This window comes from Seriola dumerili, unplaced genomic scaffold, assembly GCF_002260705.1.
Source record: "Seriola dumerili isolate Sdu_G_001 unplaced genomic scaffold, Sdu_1.0 BDQW01000073.1, whole genome shotgun sequence".
NCBI classification, from domain to species: domain Eukaryota; kingdom Metazoa; phylum Chordata; class Actinopteri; order Carangiformes; family Carangidae; genus Seriola; species Seriola dumerili.
Genome location: NW_019174328.1, coordinates 6,103,163 through 6,124,266, shown reverse-complemented (window position 1 = coordinate 6,124,266; position 21,104 = coordinate 6,103,163). Strand labels below are relative to the sequence as shown.

At 42.7% G+C, this 21,104-nt stretch overlaps 1 protein-coding gene across 1 annotated transcript in view; it reads left to right on the top strand.

Moving 5' to 3' along the window:
• sipa1l2 (signal induced proliferation associated 1 like 2) overlaps positions 1-21,104 on the top strand; it is a 51,876-nt gene that overhangs the window by 15,800 nt on the left and 14,972 nt on the right. Inside the window, exons 8-14 of the mRNA XM_022743897.1 lie at positions 5,357-5,631; positions 11,577-11,831; positions 14,835-14,981; positions 16,465-16,568; positions 16,724-16,812; positions 18,320-18,693; positions 20,717-20,992. Of these exons, the coding sequence (XP_022599618.1) occupies positions 5,357-5,631; positions 11,577-11,831; positions 14,835-14,981; positions 16,465-16,568; positions 16,724-16,812; positions 18,320-18,693; positions 20,717-20,992 (1,520 nt within the window). The remainder of the gene's footprint in view (positions 1-5,356; positions 5,632-11,576; positions 11,832-14,834; positions 14,982-16,464; positions 16,569-16,723; positions 16,813-18,319; positions 18,694-20,716; positions 20,993-21,104) is intronic.

Here is a 21,104-nt window from a genome sequence, read left to right as displayed (position 1 = left end):
TTTAATGCCAGGTCTGCACATGGCCAACACCGTGTCCAACATTTTGTTTTGTTCTTGCTGTTGCAGCTTTATTGACCACTGATCAAACAGCTTTTATATGTTGTATATTGTATAAAAACCTCCTTGAAATAGTAGCAAGAATGAGAAAGATACAGCCCATCTTTGTTTCGAAAAAGAGTTCACTAGTGTATCTCACCTAGAAACCGACCTATAAGTAACTTCCGTGAAACAGGGAATAATAGTCTGTCATCAGAACTGCTTAGTAAATTTATTATTATTGTGTTTCACACAGAAGCTGCATGGCATATGAGGGAAAATGGCTGCCTTTGCTTTTAAAGGTGCAGTGAAGCATTTTACTTCAGGATAGCTGCGGTCTCCCTGTGGTGAAACAATACATACTACAAATATTGCTCTTGCCATCGTATCTTTACTACTTACCACAAACCTTGTTATTTTATTTTCATCATTATGTCAGCAGAACCATTGCTTGCTTAACCTATATACATCCTGTCAAATCTCATGTGCTTCAATTCCACGCAATTTTATCTTCTTTCCTTGTCGTTCTTGTATTTTTTTTCCACAACATTGTAAGAGCGTGGCTTTCAGAAATAACCCAAAATGCACTTGTGTTCCTGACTTCTTGCCCCTGTCCATCTGGTCCTCTTTGGGTTGTAAAGAGACCTGAATGTCATTTGAATGTGAAACTGTAAAGTGAAATCGACAGTCCAGAGAGGATTATAGACCCCCTGTTGTTAGCTTACTTTGGCCCAGAAAATGTGACTCAGCAGAGATGTAAGTTTGACCGTACAGTCAAACTTACATCATCACCATACAGTTACAGATGTCCTGCTCTTCATCAGGATAAACCATTATGAAACAGCAGAACATTGTCAAAAATTAACCAAAGCCAGAGCCATTCCCTGTGGCAGACATTTCATTTAATGGATGGAAAGATTAGCGATGATGGGATTTGGGCTCATTCTTATATTGTCTGGATGCAGGTACAGGAGGAGGCAGCTTAAACAGGGCACCAACCCAGTTTTGAAGGGGAGGAGAGGAAACACAGGCACATTTTTTTTTTTTTTTCTTTTGGGTCTGACTGACTAAGAATAGAGGACACTTGGCCTCAGACTACTTCACTCCTATTCAGAGCTACCATGCAGTCCAAGCCCTCTCACCCCCCCCCCTGCTGTAGGTCTTCCTCTGCCATCTGTACCACTCTACATTGTATGATTTTCGGGGTCAGGTGGTTCTAGGTACATTGAAAGAAAACAGGTCCAAACACCTTGTTCCTCTGTCCGGATGCTGACATCAGATGCCTTGTTTCCACTCCTTGTGCTACTGCAGCTTTTCCTTTTCTAGTTTCCATCATTTGTTTACTGAACTTCCATCAGGCAACCCTTTGTTTCCTTGAAATAATATTGAGGTTGAATCCCAAAATCCAAACCTGAGCTGTGCATGACCTTATTTCTGTCTGCCTGCCTGCACACTCTCATCCACTTATCCCTCATAGTCCCTCTTTGGCAGCCTCATCAACAGTCTCGAAATTTCCAACAAACCCTAGCCAGCAAATCATTGGTGCAGCCAATGACATGGGAGTAACACTCCATTTCCTGCTAAAAACCTGAACAGGAATTTCATTCTTCTGAGGATTACGATAGGCAGAGATAATTACACGTTTTTTTTATTATCACAATCTCCAATGAACTATTTTCAGAAGAGCTTATAAAAATAAGAATGGGCAAAATAAATGTGCAGATGAGCCCTAAGGTTCTGCATATTCCAACTACCTCCAAAACCACAAGATCCTGAAGAAGTATTTACCATAATTAATCTTAAAAAGACACGGATGTCATTCAGTGTCTACTCCACTCATCATAAGAAAGGACAGAGCAGGATATATTAGCATTTGTGATTAGCCAAAGGACATCACTTCCTCATTCTCTATGCTAATCTCCCCTCAAATTTACTGTCCACTTACCCACGGGATTTGTGAGGAATATTTCACAAGAGAAGCTCAGAGTAAGTACAAGTAATAAGTTGGTGCCTATTTCTGGTACTCGCACACGCAGCGGAGCAGCCGCAGTAGGCACATTTGGGTATGAGCTGACCATGCATACTTTGTCCCAAAGGTGTCTGTGTTTTCCTACATGTCTCAGAGGTTGGCTCGAGTCATGTTTCATTGGTGGGATTTACAGGCTGCCGGACCTGTGATGTAATGCGAACCACAGCGAACAGATTGCCCACTGTAACGCACAGAGGAGCCTAGTGTTAGAGCAGAGCTAAAAGCTTTGTGATAACGTCCTGCTCTCCAGGGTGTTGCAGAGTTGGGTGGCCGCGTGTTCGGCTTTTATGAGGCAAGTCATCTTGGCTCGGGTGACATAAATGCTGGGGGGTTTTTTTGTGCCCTGAACATAGTAGAGACAGTCTCCTCCATTTTGTTTGTGTGTGTGTGTGTGTGTGTGTGTGTGTGTGTGTGTGTGTGTGTGTGTGATTTTCTTCATCTACTGTATGCATCAGCAGGGCTACAAACAAAAACCAATGACACTATGTGCTATAGATTTGAATGACAGGAGAGGCCACTGGAGGAAAAACTGTAATAATGTTAAATGCTTAAGAGCAGTCTACATGCAGTTTGCTTGAGAATTACACAGTCCAGCAGAAACAATTAGTCAGTTTATTGTTCAGCTGAACATCAGAAAATTTATTGGCAATCGATAATAATTGATTCATTGTTTCGGTAATTTTTCAAAGCAAAAATGCCAAAAAATTATCTTGCACCAATTTCTCAAATGTAATAATTGACAACACTTTTTTCTAGACAAAACAATTAATCAATTAATCAAGAGAATTATCAGCCGGTTAATATATAATGAAAATAATAATTCATTGCAGTTCTTGCAACAAATTATTATTTTCATTATGGATTAATCAGTGTTGATAAATCTATTTATTTTCAAGTCAGTAAATGTCAGAAAGTAGTAAGAAAAACAAAACCCTAGGTGACATCCTCACATACATACTCCAAGTATATTCAATATACAATGATATATGAGAGAAAAGTAGCAAAACCTCATTTATCTTTAGCATTTTTGTTTAATTAATGATTTGAATGATTAAAAGATTGTTGATTAATTTTCTCAGTTGATGAATCGAGTAGTTTTATGGTAATTGCTGCCCCAAATGACTTGCTCTGCTCTTCCCCCTCCTAAGCCAAATTGTGGTATATCACATTAGAAGGCACTGTCCTAGATTTAGATGTTAACGAGGTTTTGTCAGGTCTGTGACGCATACTAGTACAGACAGTCTCACCAGTGTCAAAGCTACTTCTAACTCAGACCTCTCACTGAGGATCAGCACCAGCAACACTGCGTGACAACTGATTTGAATCTGACACTGTTTGTTGTAGTTTCATGTCACGAGTCGTTAGAGACCGTGATTTGGCTCAGTGGTGGAAACACTGGTCAGCAGGACACCCACCATCCCTATCACAATAACTTTACAGACCACATATCCCTCCGATGAGATACTGAGTGTCCTATTAGATTTGGCCATTATGGATTTTGGGCTGTTCGGAGGAGAACCTGGGCACATTAATTTTGTGTTTGGACTGAATAAAGGGCCCAGATGAAGGCATTTAGAAAGCCATTATTTAGGCCTAATGAATTTCTGACAAAGGGCAGTTTGATTCATGATCCCTAATACCCAGCCCATGTCTTCTTCATACACAGGCCATTTACCTCCAGACTTTGCCCCCAGAGAGAATTTGGACTTCACATTTCCAATTTATTTTACCCTTGATGTTTTATGCAGAGTTATTGCTTAGTTTACAGATAATCAAACTGAAGTTCTCCTCTGGTTTCATCTCTCTTTTTTTAGGTCAATATTTATTGCAACATGAGGTTGAGAGTGTGATTTGAATAGTTACGGGATATGTTCTTTCCTAAGTTAATAAAGTTTTAGGGCTCTGTCTTATTAGGAGTCGGTGCGTGACGGTCCATCATGGTTGTGTCGGGTCCCTTCTCACACAGTGGGGTAGGATTTCTGCCAGTGTGAGAATCTGGTGGAGTGTTGACAGGACGTAGTCTGAGTTAATATGTCCCTGAAGCCAGCTGCCACTCTGAGCCAAATAGAGGCAGTCACCCACAACTGAACCAAGACTAATCTGATGGGTGATTAAAGCTCATTGGATGCAGTGTGAGGTTCTTTTCCAGTGGCTGTCACGAGAAGACTGCGTAACCTCACTGCAGTCTAACCTATATAGAAGCTCAGTGACGTTATGTCATCAAGGTAAATGTAGATGGGCTACAGTTGCACCATTATTTTTTAATCTCTACTCTGTTGGTTGTATTTCACTGAAATGTCGCTGCTGAACCAAGAGGGACTCCTGAACTTTAGCTGAACCTGAATTACATTAAAGCAGAGGATTATACCAGGCCACCAGTGAGCAAAGTGAGCAACCCAATTTGCATGCATGTACACAGTTGGACAAGAACGTACTTTAGGTTTCGTCCAAGCACGCAACTGGATAAGCAGGGACAGTCCACAAAGTATCCATGGGTGAAGTCTGGCTGCAGTCTACAGAGCTATGACAAAAGGATGAAGGAGATCTTTTCTTCTTTTTTTTTTTTTACACTGGATAGGAACAAACTGTGTTCATCAGCTGCCAGTTGATGCAGATTATGTGTTTCTGTATAAACGTTGCACTCCAAAGTCTTTCCTACTCATTAACTCTGACTAATAGACTCAGTTCTTTGGACAAGTCCATGTATCAGGGGCCAATTACCCTCTAATTCCTCATGCAGCACCCACAGAGCTACTGTAGTTAGTGTCCTTAGAGACAGGTGTGTATTTGTGTGTGCAGAGCATGTGTGTTTTTAGCTGTCTCTTGGGCTGAATCAGTTAGCTCTGTGATGTACCCTCTTATTAACTTCCCCTTTTGAAGGCTTCTTTGAATTAGTCAAACAAACATGCTCGTGCACTTCAGCCTTAGGAGAAGAGTTTCACTCTGCTTCAGATGCTCTAATAGCATTTTTCTTGTGTGTGCATGTGTGTTGCTTGTGTAGTACAACCCACACACATCTATAAGAAAAGATGCCGACTGTACACTGTTGAAGGCTATTTTTTTTAATATACTGTATTAGCTGGGAAAGCTCTTATTAAGGGATATTAAGATCACTCAGCTTCCAGTCTTTCTCTGTCCATCTCATGCTTGCTTTCTGTTTTCTCCATGTGATTGCCTACAGTCTGCACTTTGTTTTCTAACTAACTGAATGTCTGGATCTGTGCAATCAAGAGAAAATTGATGTACCTTTATTGTAGACGTTGAACAAATTGATTTTTATTTTGGTTCCAGATCGCCACCAGAGGTTGTGAGACATCAGAGATGACTTTGCGTCGGAACGGCCTCGGCCAACTCGGTTTCCATGTCAACTTTGAGGGCATCGTGGCTGACGTGGAGCCCTTCGGCTTCGCCTGGAAGGCAGGGCTGAGGCAGGGCAGCCGACTGGTGGAGATCTGCAAGGTGGCCGTCGCTACTCTCACCCACGAGCAAATGATTGACCTACTGCGCACGTCCGTCACTGTCAAAGTGGTCATAATCCAGCCTCATGAAGATGGCACCCCCCGAAGGTAACTAGTCTGTGTGTTCTTACGTTTTCGTGAATGTCAACACTACAGACAAAAGATGCTTACAAAACTTGCAGACTTCCTATTGTCGTTGAATCAGGGCTCTTGAGCTGTGTTGTGTTAATGAGACAGAGAAGCAGGTGCTCCTCAAAAATGTATGAAGTCGTAACAGAAGAGTAGTTTATTTTTTTCATTTTTCTTCATGCAGCTGGGCTAAATTAGCTTGACATTTGCTCTCATATTCGAGATGATTAGCATAAAGAAATGCTTACATACTGTTTTTGTTGCATCAGGTTTAATGTTGTTCTCTGCTGATTTCTCAGGAGAGGAGACTCTCTTTGTATTGATGTGGATTTGCTGCGAGAGAAATCTCCAGCAGGGCTGTAGAGTCACACAGACACGGACAGTCAGCGTTTCTCACTAATGATAATGAGAGGAGCATTTTGATTAATGGCTCAACTCTCGCTGCCATTGTCTGACAGCTCACATTTGTAGATTGCTTTTTTCTAACCTCACCCAATCTTCTATTCAGCAATTAGGATGGGAGTGTTTGGCTTTTTAGGGACACACACCCATGGGGAGACTCCGTCATCCCTGTAATAAAAAGGGAGAGAGGCATATTTCAAACAATCGTTTGTGATGGGAAGCGATGAAGGTCTGTGTAAAATGCTTGTTCTGAAGGCACATCTGCTTGTTTTGTCTGTGAGCGACAGACAGCCCTGTGAAATAATAATCCGTCCACTCTTTCACACTCGCATTCTCAACATCTTTGTTTTGCTTGTGCTTCGGGCTGACAGATTTGTGTAGCGGCAAAAGCTGTTTCCACTTTGTCACAGATAACCACAGCAGAATGACTTTACAGTGTGAATACCTTCACCTAATCCCATTTTCTGTTTGCGATGTTACTGATAATGCTAATGTTGTCAACTAATCGCTAAAATTAAAAACCTGTGGATGACGACAATTAATAAATTGCATTGTACATTTAGTCTGTTTGTGTATTTGTTAACCCTGTGCATTTCTAAACAGGTAAACAAAAGTGTATTTTGATAAATCGCTGGCGGGTGAGAGAATTTTGGATTAAATCTGTTTACAGAAGATTAAGACTAATATATACGTTTGGAAAATGATATAAATGGCAGCCTTGCTAAATATTCTGAATGAATATGATCTAAAACAGCTGTGTGTATATGTGTGTCAAAGACTGGATCGTAGTCACATGTTTAACTGTGTTTCAACTTTGTGCTCTGGTTTGGCAACAGAGGAGTAACATATTTACTCCCCCAGATGGTGGGCTAACATGCCCCGTCTGTGAATCCAACACAGCAGCCACTCTGGCAGAAGCGACGTCTAATCCTCTTACCATGATCTGTGATGATACATGATGATACAATCATAATCGCAGTGCAGGGAAGGAGAAAGTAGACAAAACAAACATCTTCCAAAACTGGTTGTGTGTCGACAAACGTGTACCCCGCTCCCCGGAGATGTGGCTACAGGGTGGATCGTTTGGTAAATGAATAAATTAATCTTTTGGCACGGTCTCTGTGCCAGTGGAAGACATCTGGGTCGGTGTAAATGACACCACCGAAGCCTGTTAAAGATGGGTTTTGAAAATATGCATACTGCATAGTTGTGCACTCAAACATATGCATCATAGCATGGTGTGTGTCCTTAATGGGTGGTATGATGCATAATGGACTGAGCTTGACCCATATATGGTGTTTGCTAACAGATGCATATGGCAGATTAGTAGGTATTACAGTAGAGGACCGTTATGGTCAGTGCTGCTGAGCTATAGTGGGAGATTGCTCTATCTTACTGAAACACAGTTTCTCATCGTGGTCCCATGAGAACCAAAAGGCTCTATCTCAGGTCCTGTGAATTTTCTCCCAAGGCTCCCAACAAATCAAGAGGTGAGAGGTCAGGTGAAGAATCTCGAGGGCCCTCAACTCCTTTCGCTGCTGCGTCTTTGAGTTGCTAAAGTGTTGCAGTCAACAATAAGTGCTCCAGTTTCTCCGCTATTATCTCAAAGGAAAGGAATTCAGCAGGGGCCCGAAGGCCCCAGTCAGTCCCCTGTGGCCAGAGAGATGGGGGTTAGTCTAACAACAATGGACAAGAGTCTCATGACCTCCAGACAATGTACCCTGGCTCCACACTGCTACTATGACAAGCAAAAATGTTTTCATAGGCAAATGCAGAGGCTAGATAGACTGTGTTTCTCCTTCACTGTTTTTAAAAAGTCACAGAATTATTCAGTTTTATTAAATCTGTGATTCCTCCAGATTCACTAAGGGCTGGCGGGTCATCTGGCCGCTAAGATTATATTGAATGAAATTCTCTTGAGAAAAAGGACTATTTAGACCACTGTGTTTGCAGCTCTGTTTTGTGGCAAACCTTCCAAAGCTGTTTATGCCTTAAACGGTTTTACCCTGCTCAGTCTGAAGCCAGAGGAGATATGGCTCTAATATTAGCCATACCTAGTACTGTATTTATTTACACTGGAGGCAGGATGTGGTTTTAGCCCAGTGCAATACCAGAGGCTTTTCCATCATCACTCTGAAAAGCTTTAAACAAGTTCAACATGTTAGCCTTGGATCAAACTAATGAGAAAAAGATGAAAAAGATTAGCTCTTTGAAACAGGAATGCAATGTACAGAACATGGCAGTGATTGTATGTTTTGGTATATGGTCATCAGAGATGGAAGAGTAAACAAAAGGATCAGTGCAATATGGACTAAAATGGATGATTAGTACAAGACACACAAACATCAAGCAACTGTATTAGAGTGTCGTTCTTTTGTGCTTTTTATTATAACATATTGTACATTTTAGGTCTCAATCACAAAGATTTACGTTTGAGATGGTGGGTAACCTGAATTTAAGTGGGTTCAGCCTACACCAGACCCCTGCTGATAATGAGTATTGCCTGTGACATTCAGAAGGCCACTTGTGACCTTTCCTTTGAAGTGTCATCAGACTTGTCATCATGGATTCTCATCTGGACTGAAGTTAAGCCGGATTTCTCACTTCCAATGCCGACACCCTGTGAAAGAGCACCGCTGAACCAAAACGCAGAGAACCTGCATCACAAATTGCTCGGCTTAATCCCCTCACAGTCTTCACAGGAGCCGTTCTTTTCCTTGGGATCAGTTTTGCAAAGAAATGTTATTCTCTCTTCTTTTCTTATACACATTTGAGTCCACCTTATTTAATGAACCTCTTGACAATGGTCTGCAAAGGGCTGGTGGAGGTCACAACCTCTGTGGCTCTTTGCTGTGACACGGACTCTGACTGTGGGAATGGATTAGCATGTCCCTCAGTCACTGGCCATGTCATTAGAGTGACAGCTCTCTGACTGAGGTCTAAGGTCCTGTTGTCACACTAATCTATTGTAATTCATTAAGAGCCAATGGCTGAAGGATCTGATTGTTCACCTCCGACAGGCCACGAACTGAGCTCAGCTCTATTTTTCTGGAAATGAGCAATGATGTTATTTTACTTATGTTACACCAAGTTGCGGCAGTTGTGTTGTCAAATGATTCCTCCAATAATAAGCCAAACATAGCTGTATTTTTAGTTGACTGGATGTTAGTTTTAAGTTGTAGATGTTCTTTTTCTCTACCAGCGTATGTAGGACATTGTGGTATAATTAATAGCCCCCCACATTAAGCTGGAAGAGTGCAGCAGCAGTTCATGGTGGAATCAAGAGGAAGCAGACTGTATTATTTCTCACCAGTCACTGGCTTCCTCGTCTCCTTATGGCTGGCTGGCTGTGTCTAACAGCCTCTTGTCCACCACCAGCCTCCAGCTCAGGTTGACCAAACACTGGTTTCCTGCTGTTTCCCCATGATTTACACACACAGAGTCTGAGTCCCCCTATACATTACAAACAAGAATCACATTCCACATGCATCAGGGCAAACACGATGGGTATTTCCACCTCCAGCAGAGCTCGTGGGGCGCTGGGGGAGAATATTAGGATCATACGAGAAATTTATTTTGTCACTTCTTGGTCGTTCTGGTGCAAAAAGCACAGCAAGAGCCAACGGCTGAGACCTTTCCTGTTGACAAGCTGTTAGCTAGGGTTAGCCTATTCAGGGAGTAATGATGTGTGGCAACCTGGCATGCACACACACACACACACACACACACACACACACAGTTAATCAAGGTAATGAGTGGGTTAGCAGCCTTGTTAGACAAACAATTGACCAACAGTCGAGGATTTAACACTCTTGTTAGCATCTTTTTCTTCTGACGTGAACAAAAAGTGATTCAAAGACCACAGAGGGAACAATGAGAGTGATGTGATGATTATTTTACCTGTCAAATCGCATGTCTCAGCTCCTCATACATATACAATACCCAACAAAATGAATTCCTTAACCATTTATGAAAGTGGCTGTAATGCCACTCATTACTCTCACTGTCCCATATATCAAACCAGTGATGCATGCTACCTACATACAGTCAATGAATAATGTAAACTGTGAGATGTGGAGGATGCAGAGCACGCCATCGACAGCCCTTCATCATGGATGAAGCCAGCTTGGCGTTGACACTGACCAGATGTGAGAGTCATGTGACAAGTGAAGGATGATCTTCTAGTTAGATCTTGTAACACCCACCGCTCCGGTGGGAAACTGGCTGTAAACAGCCCATCCACCCATGGCCCAGTTTGATGAAAGGGTCTCTCTGAGAGGGATTACTCGCCCCCTCCACCGCAGCCCTTTGCAATCAGGCAGCGCACCCTCCCCAAGCCCCACTGTGTGTACACGTATGGCCACAACAAAGTATACACAGCTTTCCACCCCCCAGTGGATCCCAGAAAATCGACTTTGGAGGGGGAGGGCAGTGTAATCATTAGGGTCATGCTTGAGATGCTTTTGGAGAGCTAACAGAGTGCCCGGGCTGTTTAACCCTGACCCACCACCCTGTAAACCCCCCCCCCATCCTTCCCAATATACACACCAAGCCTCTGCCCAGCCTCAAAGATTAATGTTGCATGAAATGGCATCACAGGCCTTGTCCATCCCAGAGTTCTTCAGTGTTGTTAGCAGTAATGGGAAGGAGATGGACGGAAGAAAAGCCTCCTGTGTAGAGATATTCAGAGGAGATCCGTGTCTGATTAAGTGGCAAGCTGAGATTTTCGACTCTATTAAAATAGGCAAAGTCTTTTCTGCTGTTTTCTGAGTATCTCTGACAATGATGATGATGTGCCTGTAAGCCCTCAGTGTGCATATTCAACTGTTTGTGTGCGTGTGTTTATTGTTGTCCATGCGGGCATGTGTGTGCCTGCACATGGAAACTATATCTAGATGTCTGCCTCTGGCTTAATATTTCTGACAGCGTTAGTGGGTTTTGGTGTAGTCATGGTGACAGAAAGGATCCCCTCCCCCAACTTTTACTGAGGAGATGAGGGTCAGAGGTGTTGTACAGTATAAAGTACCAGCCTGGTAATGCAGTAGTAAAATTTTGGTGAATTGTCAGTTTAATGGACTGAAACCATCGTAATGTAATGTAAAAGCGTGATGGGATTCTATTACCAATAATCATTATAACAATGTAATGTGGATTCATGCAATAATTATGACTACAATTCTTCTTATTCTTATGATTCATTACATCATCAATAATGAATTGTAATTCTTAAATTAACTGTAGATATATACACTGCTGAAGTAATAACTGTGGAATAATGTGAAATTGTAAACTGATGGACCACGTTAGATCGAAATGCTTTGGTCCAAGATTAAAATTCTGTGTTCCTCATTGTAATTAGTGGTACGAGGTGAGCTGAGATTTTACATGCTATTATCATAAGGATACCTGTCATTCAACTAGCATGTTACTGCAGCCCCTTCATCCCTCATTGCTGACCTTTACCCTTTGTTTCCTTTCCCATCCTCCCTCCCTCCCTCCCTCCCTCCCTGCCTGCCTCTCAGGGGCTGCTCCGAGCTCTACCGCATACCCATGGTGGAGTACAAAGTCGACAGCGAGGGTACACCTTGCGAGTACAAGACGCCCTTTAGAAGAAACACCACCTGGCATCGGGTGCCCACAGCTGCTGGTCCACCTCTGTCCCGAGGCTCGCCCACTCAGGGCCCCGATCGCCTGCAGTGCCAGCAGATCCTCCAGCAGCACCAGGCAGCTATCCCGCGAAGCACCTCCTTTGATAGGAAGCTGCCAGATGGGTGCAGGTAAACATCTTTTCCTCTCTCTTGTTTGCTCTAGCTTAGAGTTGTACATATGAATTAAAAGAGCCACAGAAAATTAATTTTGTTAAATCTGCCATTGTTAACTCCCACTCCTCTCCAGACAGGTTTAACACAATGGTAAAAGTGATGCTTCGTTTAGAGCGATGTGATGACAGCAAGGTTGCATCAGAAAAGATATTGCCAGACTATAAAAGACTATGACTTTACATTATGAAAGATTGACGCACAATAATGAAATACTGCAAAAGCTTAAAGCAAAATCTTCATTATCTGCCTATATATAAACATATCATTTCTAGGGCAAGGAGTGTAATGTGTTCAGCAGGAGGCTTCTACCACATATAGTACGTACAATAAGATTAATAGTAAAGTAGTAAGCAACAAAAATGTTGACCTTTTGTCTTAGCAACATTATTTACAGTGGTGCAGAAAAGTAAGTGAATGCAAACATTGACCAAAATTAATGAACAAATTTATTCTTTTGACACATTTTTGGAAGTCAAGCTTTCTTCTCAAGGTTTTCCAGACAGCCAGACAGAGCAAAGCTTGCGATCAAACATCATAACGCTCAAAAGAGCCAATCCTTTTGAGATAAAATCTTTGAACTCTCAGCCTTTCTCATTGAGAAACGAGCCACAGTAACACTGAGAGGCTGTTATTTTGTTCACTTATTTGCATACATATAAATGGATCATTTTAGTCCAATGAATTCACGGCTTCGCTTTCATCTCCCTTTAGATAATAAGGCCACACTCAGACTTTGTTCCTGTCCAAGGCTGTGTCTCTTTTGGACATCTCCATTGAGCCATGTAAAGCAGTGATTTGTTCGTTCTAATGAAACCCCTACAGTCATGATAACCTTTCCAGTGTGTCACACCGACCCCCCCTGGTGTTGCCTGTACTGACTATACTGGGATAATGGCCGCCTCCTCTGCCTAATCAGAGTTCCTGGCAGTGGGAGCTCTCCATTCTCCTTCGCTCCTTTTCTTTCTCCCTTTTCCTCCTGCTCCCCGCTCCCTCCCGCTTCCTGCACCCTGCCGAGGAGGAGGGGATGGGGACACTGACACGGCTCAGCTCATCTCATCCAATTACTGCAGAAACAAAGAGAGTGCTCTTCGCGGACCACGATATGTAGCACCCCAGAGGGAGAGGGAGTAGAGGAGAGGGGAGAAGGAGTCATAGACTGAAGAGGCCAGGAGGGAGGGAGAGAGACAGGAGGGGGATATTATAAAGTCACATATTCCTGAAAAATAAATCCACATGAAGTTTCATTGATGAAAATTTTCTTTAGCATGTAGCTTATACATGCAGCAGTTGTTTATTTTTTTATGTGTTTTTCATGTTGTGTGGACATGCAGGAGAGAACGTAAATAACCAGCATGCATTTCTGCGGTTGCCAAAGTAGCTCAACTAATTAAAGGTTTACAATTTCATTTAAAAAGAAATGATAGTAGTGTGGTAGTGTTGAATAACATCTAGTTTAAAGCCAAATGGACATGACAGGTGGTTCATCTGTCAGGACTGTGCGAGGACATCTGACAGAAAAAAAAGGCTGGCATCCACTGGTCTATAGGACACATGTTAATCTTTATCAGATAAAGCATCATCACATCCTCATATAGCAAAATCCAGATTTGGCACCGTAAAATATGACACCTACTACCCAGCCAACTGAGACTGACCGCTAATCTCTGCTGCCTCAAATGTTATTTCAGCGCAGAGAGAAAAATTACAGTCAGTGCCCCCACACCCACCAGAACTTTACATTATGTCAAGGGAGGAAGAGAAGGAGAACAAAGAGCAGCTGCTGCTGTTTCACATTAAAGTGCCTGAACCCGTCAGTGGAGACTAACACTTTAGACAAGGAGGAAATGTAGCGATCTGGCCAAAGCGTTCGATGATGTGTGCTGCGATTGAGTTACTGACAGTTTAGTGAGTTTCCCATGGAGGTCTAAACAAAGGAAACCTGATGACAAAGCAGAAAGGACTGATGCAAAGACTCTGTTGGCCGCTGAATGGACGTTGATATTGTGATTTTGGAATTATAATGTTCTACTGGATTATTTGGGTTAGATTGATCTGCACATTCCCAGTTTTTGGATGCATGTGAGGAATCAAGTTAATAAAGGCCCAGTCCTCGTTAAACAAGAGAGTGAAGACTTAATGTGAAAGCCATTCTGCCTCTGTTATTGCTGTCATATTTCCATCTGGTCATCTAGCCTACTTTGGTGTATTTGGTGTTAGAAGGGAGGCCTCTAGGCAGCAGACATAACTCGAATCCAGTGTTTCTTTTTCACTCCAGACCGTAGTCCGCAAGTTTTTTCTGGCCAAGCGTAAGTAAGCAAAGAAACCTTCCGTCTCAAGATATTAAGACGGGTCAGGGCTTATTGGAGGATGGTGAAATACGCTTTTTATAGGCTGAGCTGAGATAAAAGTCAAGGGAGGTAAATGACTAAACTTCTTAACAGATCATGTGTGAGTCGAGAGCTCGGAGCACAGTCAAGTTTGTGTTTCGTAGCAGAGAACTCAAGCATCCTCATTATATCCAGAAGCTTCTTCTGCCTTTACTCTACATCCTCTTGGGGCTCCGCCATCTGGATTAGTCACTGCGGCTTATTACCATAACTAATCTCTTTTCTGTTTGTCTTTGGAGAACAAGACACCTTCTCCCTCACTGACAGTTCTTACATTTTCTTAGACATTTTCCACGGTGCTCACATGCAAGGGACTATTCTCTGGAGTGACACCTAATAATATAGTCATTAATGCTGGGCAGTGAAGGGAAGACGTTTTTTTTAAGTTAGATGTGAAGTTTCTGCTTCTAGAGAGCCAAAAAATGTAATTTATGCAATATGTATAAATTGTTTAAAATAATAATCCATACAAATAGTGAGATAAAGATATATTTCATATGCAGCCCATGTTTTGACCATCTATGGCAGTGTGTTTAACGGTTATATATCTTTTACCCCTCTGTTTCTGCAGGACAATGCAGGATATTGAGAACCCCCAGGTCACCTCATGTAACAAGGGAGACCAGCACTACCGCAGCTCCCCCAGTAACCAGTCCTCCTCCAGTGATCCAGGACCCTGCGGCAGCGGCACCTGGTCCCAGCAGCCTGGATACGATGGGTACGGGACCACAGCAGTGTTACTTTTTTTTGATTAGCCTCTAAGTAGTCCATCCAGCATTATGTGGTTTTGCGGCAATGAAAGCAGCTACAATCAGTCCCTGCAATATTTCTGAGAACTTGCAGTTTTGCAAAATGACTGCAATGTTTCCACATCAAATGAGCAAATCAACGTACTTTTGGCCAGTCGTTACAATATATTGCAGGAATTGATCCAACGAAACAATAAAATTACACTTGTGCTGGTCTAATACCACATCCATACCTTAAAAGAGAGAAGATAATGGTGGATGATGAGTTTCATGTAGGATTTTTTTTCTTATTTAACATGTATTATTGTAGTTCACATTCAATCATCCTAATGCCTCGGTTTCATGATTTCATGCAGAAGAACATGAAGCTCGCCTCAAACAAAAATGAGCACTTTGTAAATTGAACCACACAGTTTTATAGCCATTATAAATCCAAGCCAAGTGATGTATTTTTCACTGTCGTAAGTTTGAGCACATCTTCCTCCCTCTGTTCTGGAGATTTAAAAAGGATGAGCACTTGAGTGTAATAGGTAGTGATTATAAAGAATTCTGTCTTGTTCCCCGGTATTTCCTACTGCGACTGAAGTGCCACTTTAGCAAACTACACTGTAATTTTGAAGAAAGCCACTGACAAGAATTTTTATTAAAAATAATCACAAAAATTGAAATTCTGGAGAGAGAAGGAGGAAGAGACCTGAGCAGAGAGAGATCATGTAGCTTCTGCCAACATGATTGTAGCCACCACATTTTCTTTTTGCCACCAAAATGTTACAGTTCACGTGTTTCGTCCCCTTTACAGCACTTAGCAGTATAGATCTCTTTGCAATACTCTGCTGTTTTTCTTGCTTTCAGTCATATAATGGTTTGCAGGGCAGCACGGCTTCAGACTGCACAGGCGTAACATCTGTCAGACTGAATCGTGTACATGAGCAGAATCCATCAGAGACCAATGTCTGTCTGTAAGTGGTTACAGACCATGACAAGAGGCTTAGCTGCACACTGCTGCCTTTCTGTCAGAGGCCTCAAAAGTGCACTGAACTCTCACTGTGCCCTGTCAGAGCTGCCACGATGCAGAACAACACACATGATGCCTCGCCCATTGATCTCCAGTTAGAGTCTTTGTGGCCTCTGTTCATCTGCTGTAACCTTTATTAGCTCTTTAAGGTTTAATTAAGACCCACATTGAAAAATTTGCAGCTCCTTCCCTTTTGTCAAGAGCAAGAGAGCGCCCGGCATGCCAAGTCGAATGAAAGGAGGTCTCTTGTCAGCGTTGTCTGGCAGCTTCTTTATTCTATTATAAGCTCAAGTGATTCGACCTTAAATGATCTTGAGCTAATTGCTGTACGTCTGTGGTAAATCTGTTGAAGCCCTTCTCTGACTAGAATACAGAGCTCACTCTATAGACTGAGCACAATTTACAGCCTATTCTCCTCCTCCTCTTTCTTTCGGCAGGTGTCCCTCCCCTATCCTCCATGAGCGCGCAGGGGACATCCAGGGGGGAGATGGGGAGATCCACAGGGAGAGAGAGCCCACTCTTGAGAGGACCAGGTCTGCAGGTGAGTCTGTTTTCTTTTGATATAAGCATGTCATGATTCAGGTACATATAATGTCTGGAAATGTATGTTTTAAAAGGTGTGTGACCCTGGGTTTTCATCAGTTGCACTTGATTTATGCTGTCTGTTCATACCTGCTACTTCTTCTTGGTGCACAGAGGCCAAATGGCACATCCCCTCCACCAAGATCCTGAACCCTCTGAAGCAAAGAGAAGGAGGGAAAGACTCACCCAACAAGCTGTCCAGGGTAAATGTCTGACCTACTTTTGTTTCAGTTTGACAGAAGCTGCCCACAGAACATTTAATGGAACTTTTTTTCAAATCCATTGTCAGCTTGCTTTGAAAGGGCAGAATGTTTGAAAGTTTAATGCAGCCTCTACAGTGTGTGTGCTGTGTTTGGAGTAGAGTGTTTTGCACTGCTTAACTCTGCACTGTCAGACCTGTTTTACCGCACATCCTCATTTGAATCGGGGTGAGGTCAGATTGCCCTTGTTTATGGGCTCTGCAGCAATCAGCGGCTCAATTGGGGTGTTCAACCTCATGTCGTCCCCTCTAGCCGATCTTTGCACTTATCACTTCCCCTTCATCAGCTTGCTAACGGGCGTCGCATCTCATCACCATTTGCGGTTGTCTCACACTTTTCTAGGACACATTTTCCTAGAAGGTTGAATATATTAAGTTTTTCAGCCTTTCATTTTCCCTGTTCTCAATATTCCCCACTATCTCATTTATCTTTTTTTTTTTGGCCCATACACCATCTGTCTTTGCTTTCTCCTTTGATGCTGGAGGCTGACACATAAAGCTAACAACTTCTTTCAGTTTTTTCAGTCAGTACTACTTTAACCCAGACCAGTGGATAAAAATTTAAACCCTTCTCTTAGCACTTAATGTTCCTAATGCACAGAGCTTGTTTTCCAAATCAGAGTAGCTGTTTTTGATGTGATGTGATTTACGCTGCTTCCATGATTTAGCAGTATTTAGCATAGCATAATGAAGAAAATATGACGGGTCACAATCCTGAGGTCAGAATTTATATTCTCTAATTAAGCATTTCTGTTAACCCCATTCACTAGAGGCTGTTTGTTGGGTCACTTGAGTTGTGAGACTGCTGATCTACATTGTGGATAGACAGAAGTTAAAGTTTGGGTAGGCAGAGATCTAGAAAAGAAAAAACACACCAGAATTTGAAAATACAGCCACCCTCCTGCAGCTCTCCCCTCACAGGCATATGCATGCATTTCATACACGCATGCAACACAAGCAACACAGCCGCAGCTGTGAGCCTTTGGCTACGGTTAGCAGAAGGCTAAACTATTAGCATCATCATCAAAAATGAAGATAGCCTCCTGTTACCTGTCCAGACTTAGCTAGATGATGAATAACTTTGGTTTTCTGATCATAAAGTAAATGATGAAAATATTGTACGCCTCTAAAATGATTGAGAACATGTGGATTTCTCATATGAATACCAGAATTTAAGAGGTCACAAACAAGGTATGTGACATTTAGCATATTCTTTTTGTATTTCTTCCTAATACTGAAAACTAGCCTGACAATATCATGGGCATCAAGAAAACAAACAGTTGCCTCAGTCAGGGACAAATGACCATGTCATGTAGCCTGATGGGTAAACCTCTCCTGTCTGGTGCACCAACCGTAAGAATTATTTGCAGCTGCTGTTTGACCTTGTCTGATTTACTGTATTTCTTTCTCCTTCACCCCACTTGCTCTCTCGCTCTCTGTCTCTGTACCAGACGGGTGATAAAAACTCAAGCCACTCAAGTAGCAACACTCTCTCAAGCAACGCCTCCAGCAACAGCGATGATAAGCACTTTGGCTCTGGAGACTTGATGGACCCAGAGATGCTGGGCCTCACTTACATCAAAGGGGCATCCACAGACAGCGGCATTGACACTAATCCCTGCGTGGCCCCTGGGGCCCGGGTGTTGCTGCAGAGCAGGATGGGGGAGCAGGGACACCCCTGGGTGTCGGAGCATCATGAGGACGGGGCATCAGAAGAGGATCATGGGAAACTGTACTTACCACAGGGCTACGCGTCTGCCATTATGTCTAGTCACGTGACAGATGGCAGCATTGGAGACCTGAGCGAGATCTCATCACATTCAAGGTATAGTGCAGAGACAACTTGTGTGTTTAATTGATTTTTTATTTTATTTTTTTTGACAGGTTAAATGTGTAAATGTTTTGTCTTAGCAACAAACATCTTTGTATTTTGGTCAAACTTAAGGAAAAACCTGAATAAATAACTGGAGACTGTAAGTGCTACACGGCCAAGGAGACATAAAATCATTTGCTATGACCTTTGCTGTCACCAGATTCAGCCAAATGAAACATCTACAGGACATGTAAGAAAACACTCTCCAAACTTAGGCCTAGAGGAATGGCATTCATCCCTCCAGTAGAGTTTCAAAGACTCTATGCAAAGATGCATTGAAGCTACAGAGACCCAGCATGTTACTAGGAGATGGGAACAATGTGGTTGTTCCTTTGATTTTCACCCATCTGTATAGTGCTGCTAAGGTCAGTGGTAACTCTGATGTTTTTTTATATTCTCTGTGGGCAATTACTTCATTCTGTTGTGGCTTAATTCAAGCGTGTGGGGTCATTGATTTGCCCGCTGATTAAAAATCACACCCTTTTCATGGTATATGGCTCGGAGCACAATCCAATGTGTTCAAACATGAGAATGTACATTCACACACATCCACCACCACGGCCACACGATTCAGCCCATTATCTGTTCTTTTAAAACACACACAGAGACAAACACATGCACAAAAGGATGGTTTCTGTCTGTTAGCTGACCTTTTCACCCAGCCGTGCTTCCTCACTCCTGACCCACAACCTGAATCATCCAGCTGTGCTAAAGCCAGTGGGTGGGGCTGCTGTCGGGCTGGAGCAACACGGGGGGGGGGGGTTTCATCACACCGTCGTCCAAGTCCTTCTAACCAGACTGGCGCCCATCTGGGAGGGAGGAAGGGTGTCAGAGTGGGTTGCCCCTGAAGCCAATCACAGTCCGTCTCTATGAAATAGAATGGGTATCTATTTGTTTATGCCACACGGGATTATGTTACCACAATCTGTTCAGATCATTGACCTGTTTGGGAGCCGTCAGAGCTGTTCAGTCCAGAATATCATTCAGAAATGAGGAAAGAGCCCATGCCTTCACCTTGACTGCTCCGATGCTTCCCACCTTCTATGTAATGGTCTTTGACACCACGGTGTCATCTGAACAAACAGTGAAGCAGCAGGAGCACATTTTACAGGGTGTGGCCCAGATGGTCATGAATATGGAAACGGAGTAGCCTCCAAGCTCAAGCCAACTCTGATGTCTCAGGGTATTTTCAGAGAATGTTTTGTGTTTGCTGAAAGTTTTCCAGCAAACAAGAAGAAGAAGAAAGTGGCATCTTTATGAACCTATGTAGTTTATTTGAATCTCGGTCCAGTTGGGCAGCTAACGGATAAATCCGCACTGGGCAGGTGGCTTAAAGGACAAACTGTCCTCTCTCATATTAGTGATGAGATGAATAGGAAACAAGAAAAGATTTGCTTCTCTTAAGGATGCCTTAAGCCAAAGATATGTGATGTAATTGAAGGACATGGAAAATGGATTTTGTGGTATGCCATCCATAAATATAACTAGAAACAAAAATGGTAGAAAGTGAAATATCACTGAATGTTAAGAATTTGGATAGATACCACTGGGAGTAAGTTCAAAATAAAAGTGTTTTTATGATTTGAATGCACTGACCCTTTAATCCAGTTTGTCAGTTGATATTTAACTAAACAGTGAAAGGACAAAGTTCAGCAGGAATAGTCACATGAGAGACTGGATGTGAGTCATCTTCAATGTAGGCTAGAGGTGAACTAGCTGGAATTCACTGTGTGTGGAGTAAATGATGTCATCCTGTCTAAGACAACAGCAGCATTAAGCTTCAAAAAAAATAATTTTGAGTTTAAAATCATCATCATTTCTCAACATCTGACGCAGCTGTATCACTACTAGCCTTTCTCATTCTTCATTGTTAATGCTTGGTTGTGCTTTTTATATTTTTTGTTTCCTTTGAATTCATTCATTCTGTGGTCACTTTTGAGTTACATTTTGCTTTCATTTTTTGCTGTCTGATCAGTGGCTCACACCACTCTGGCAGTCCCCTGGCCCGCGGGGCCAGATACTGTATGTCCGCTGACTCCTCCAAGGTGTACACCATCCCCCAGACCAGCAGTTCAGGGCCAGGGCCAGAGCCAGAGCCAGAGCCGGGGCCCAGCTCAGAGGCCTGTGGACAGACACGGCCCGAGCCCAGTTGCAAACTCCCAGTGGGCATGAAGACGACTGGTGGTGGTGGTGATGATGATGATGATGAAGCCCACAGCACTGAGGGACCTCCCAACATTTCAGAGTGTGGGTGAGTGTGTGTGTGAGAAAGAAAGCAAGAGAGAGCCTGTATGAGAACTTCACCAAATATGCTCTTATACCACAGAAAACATAAAAGAGTTAGTACAGCTTGGTTCACATGG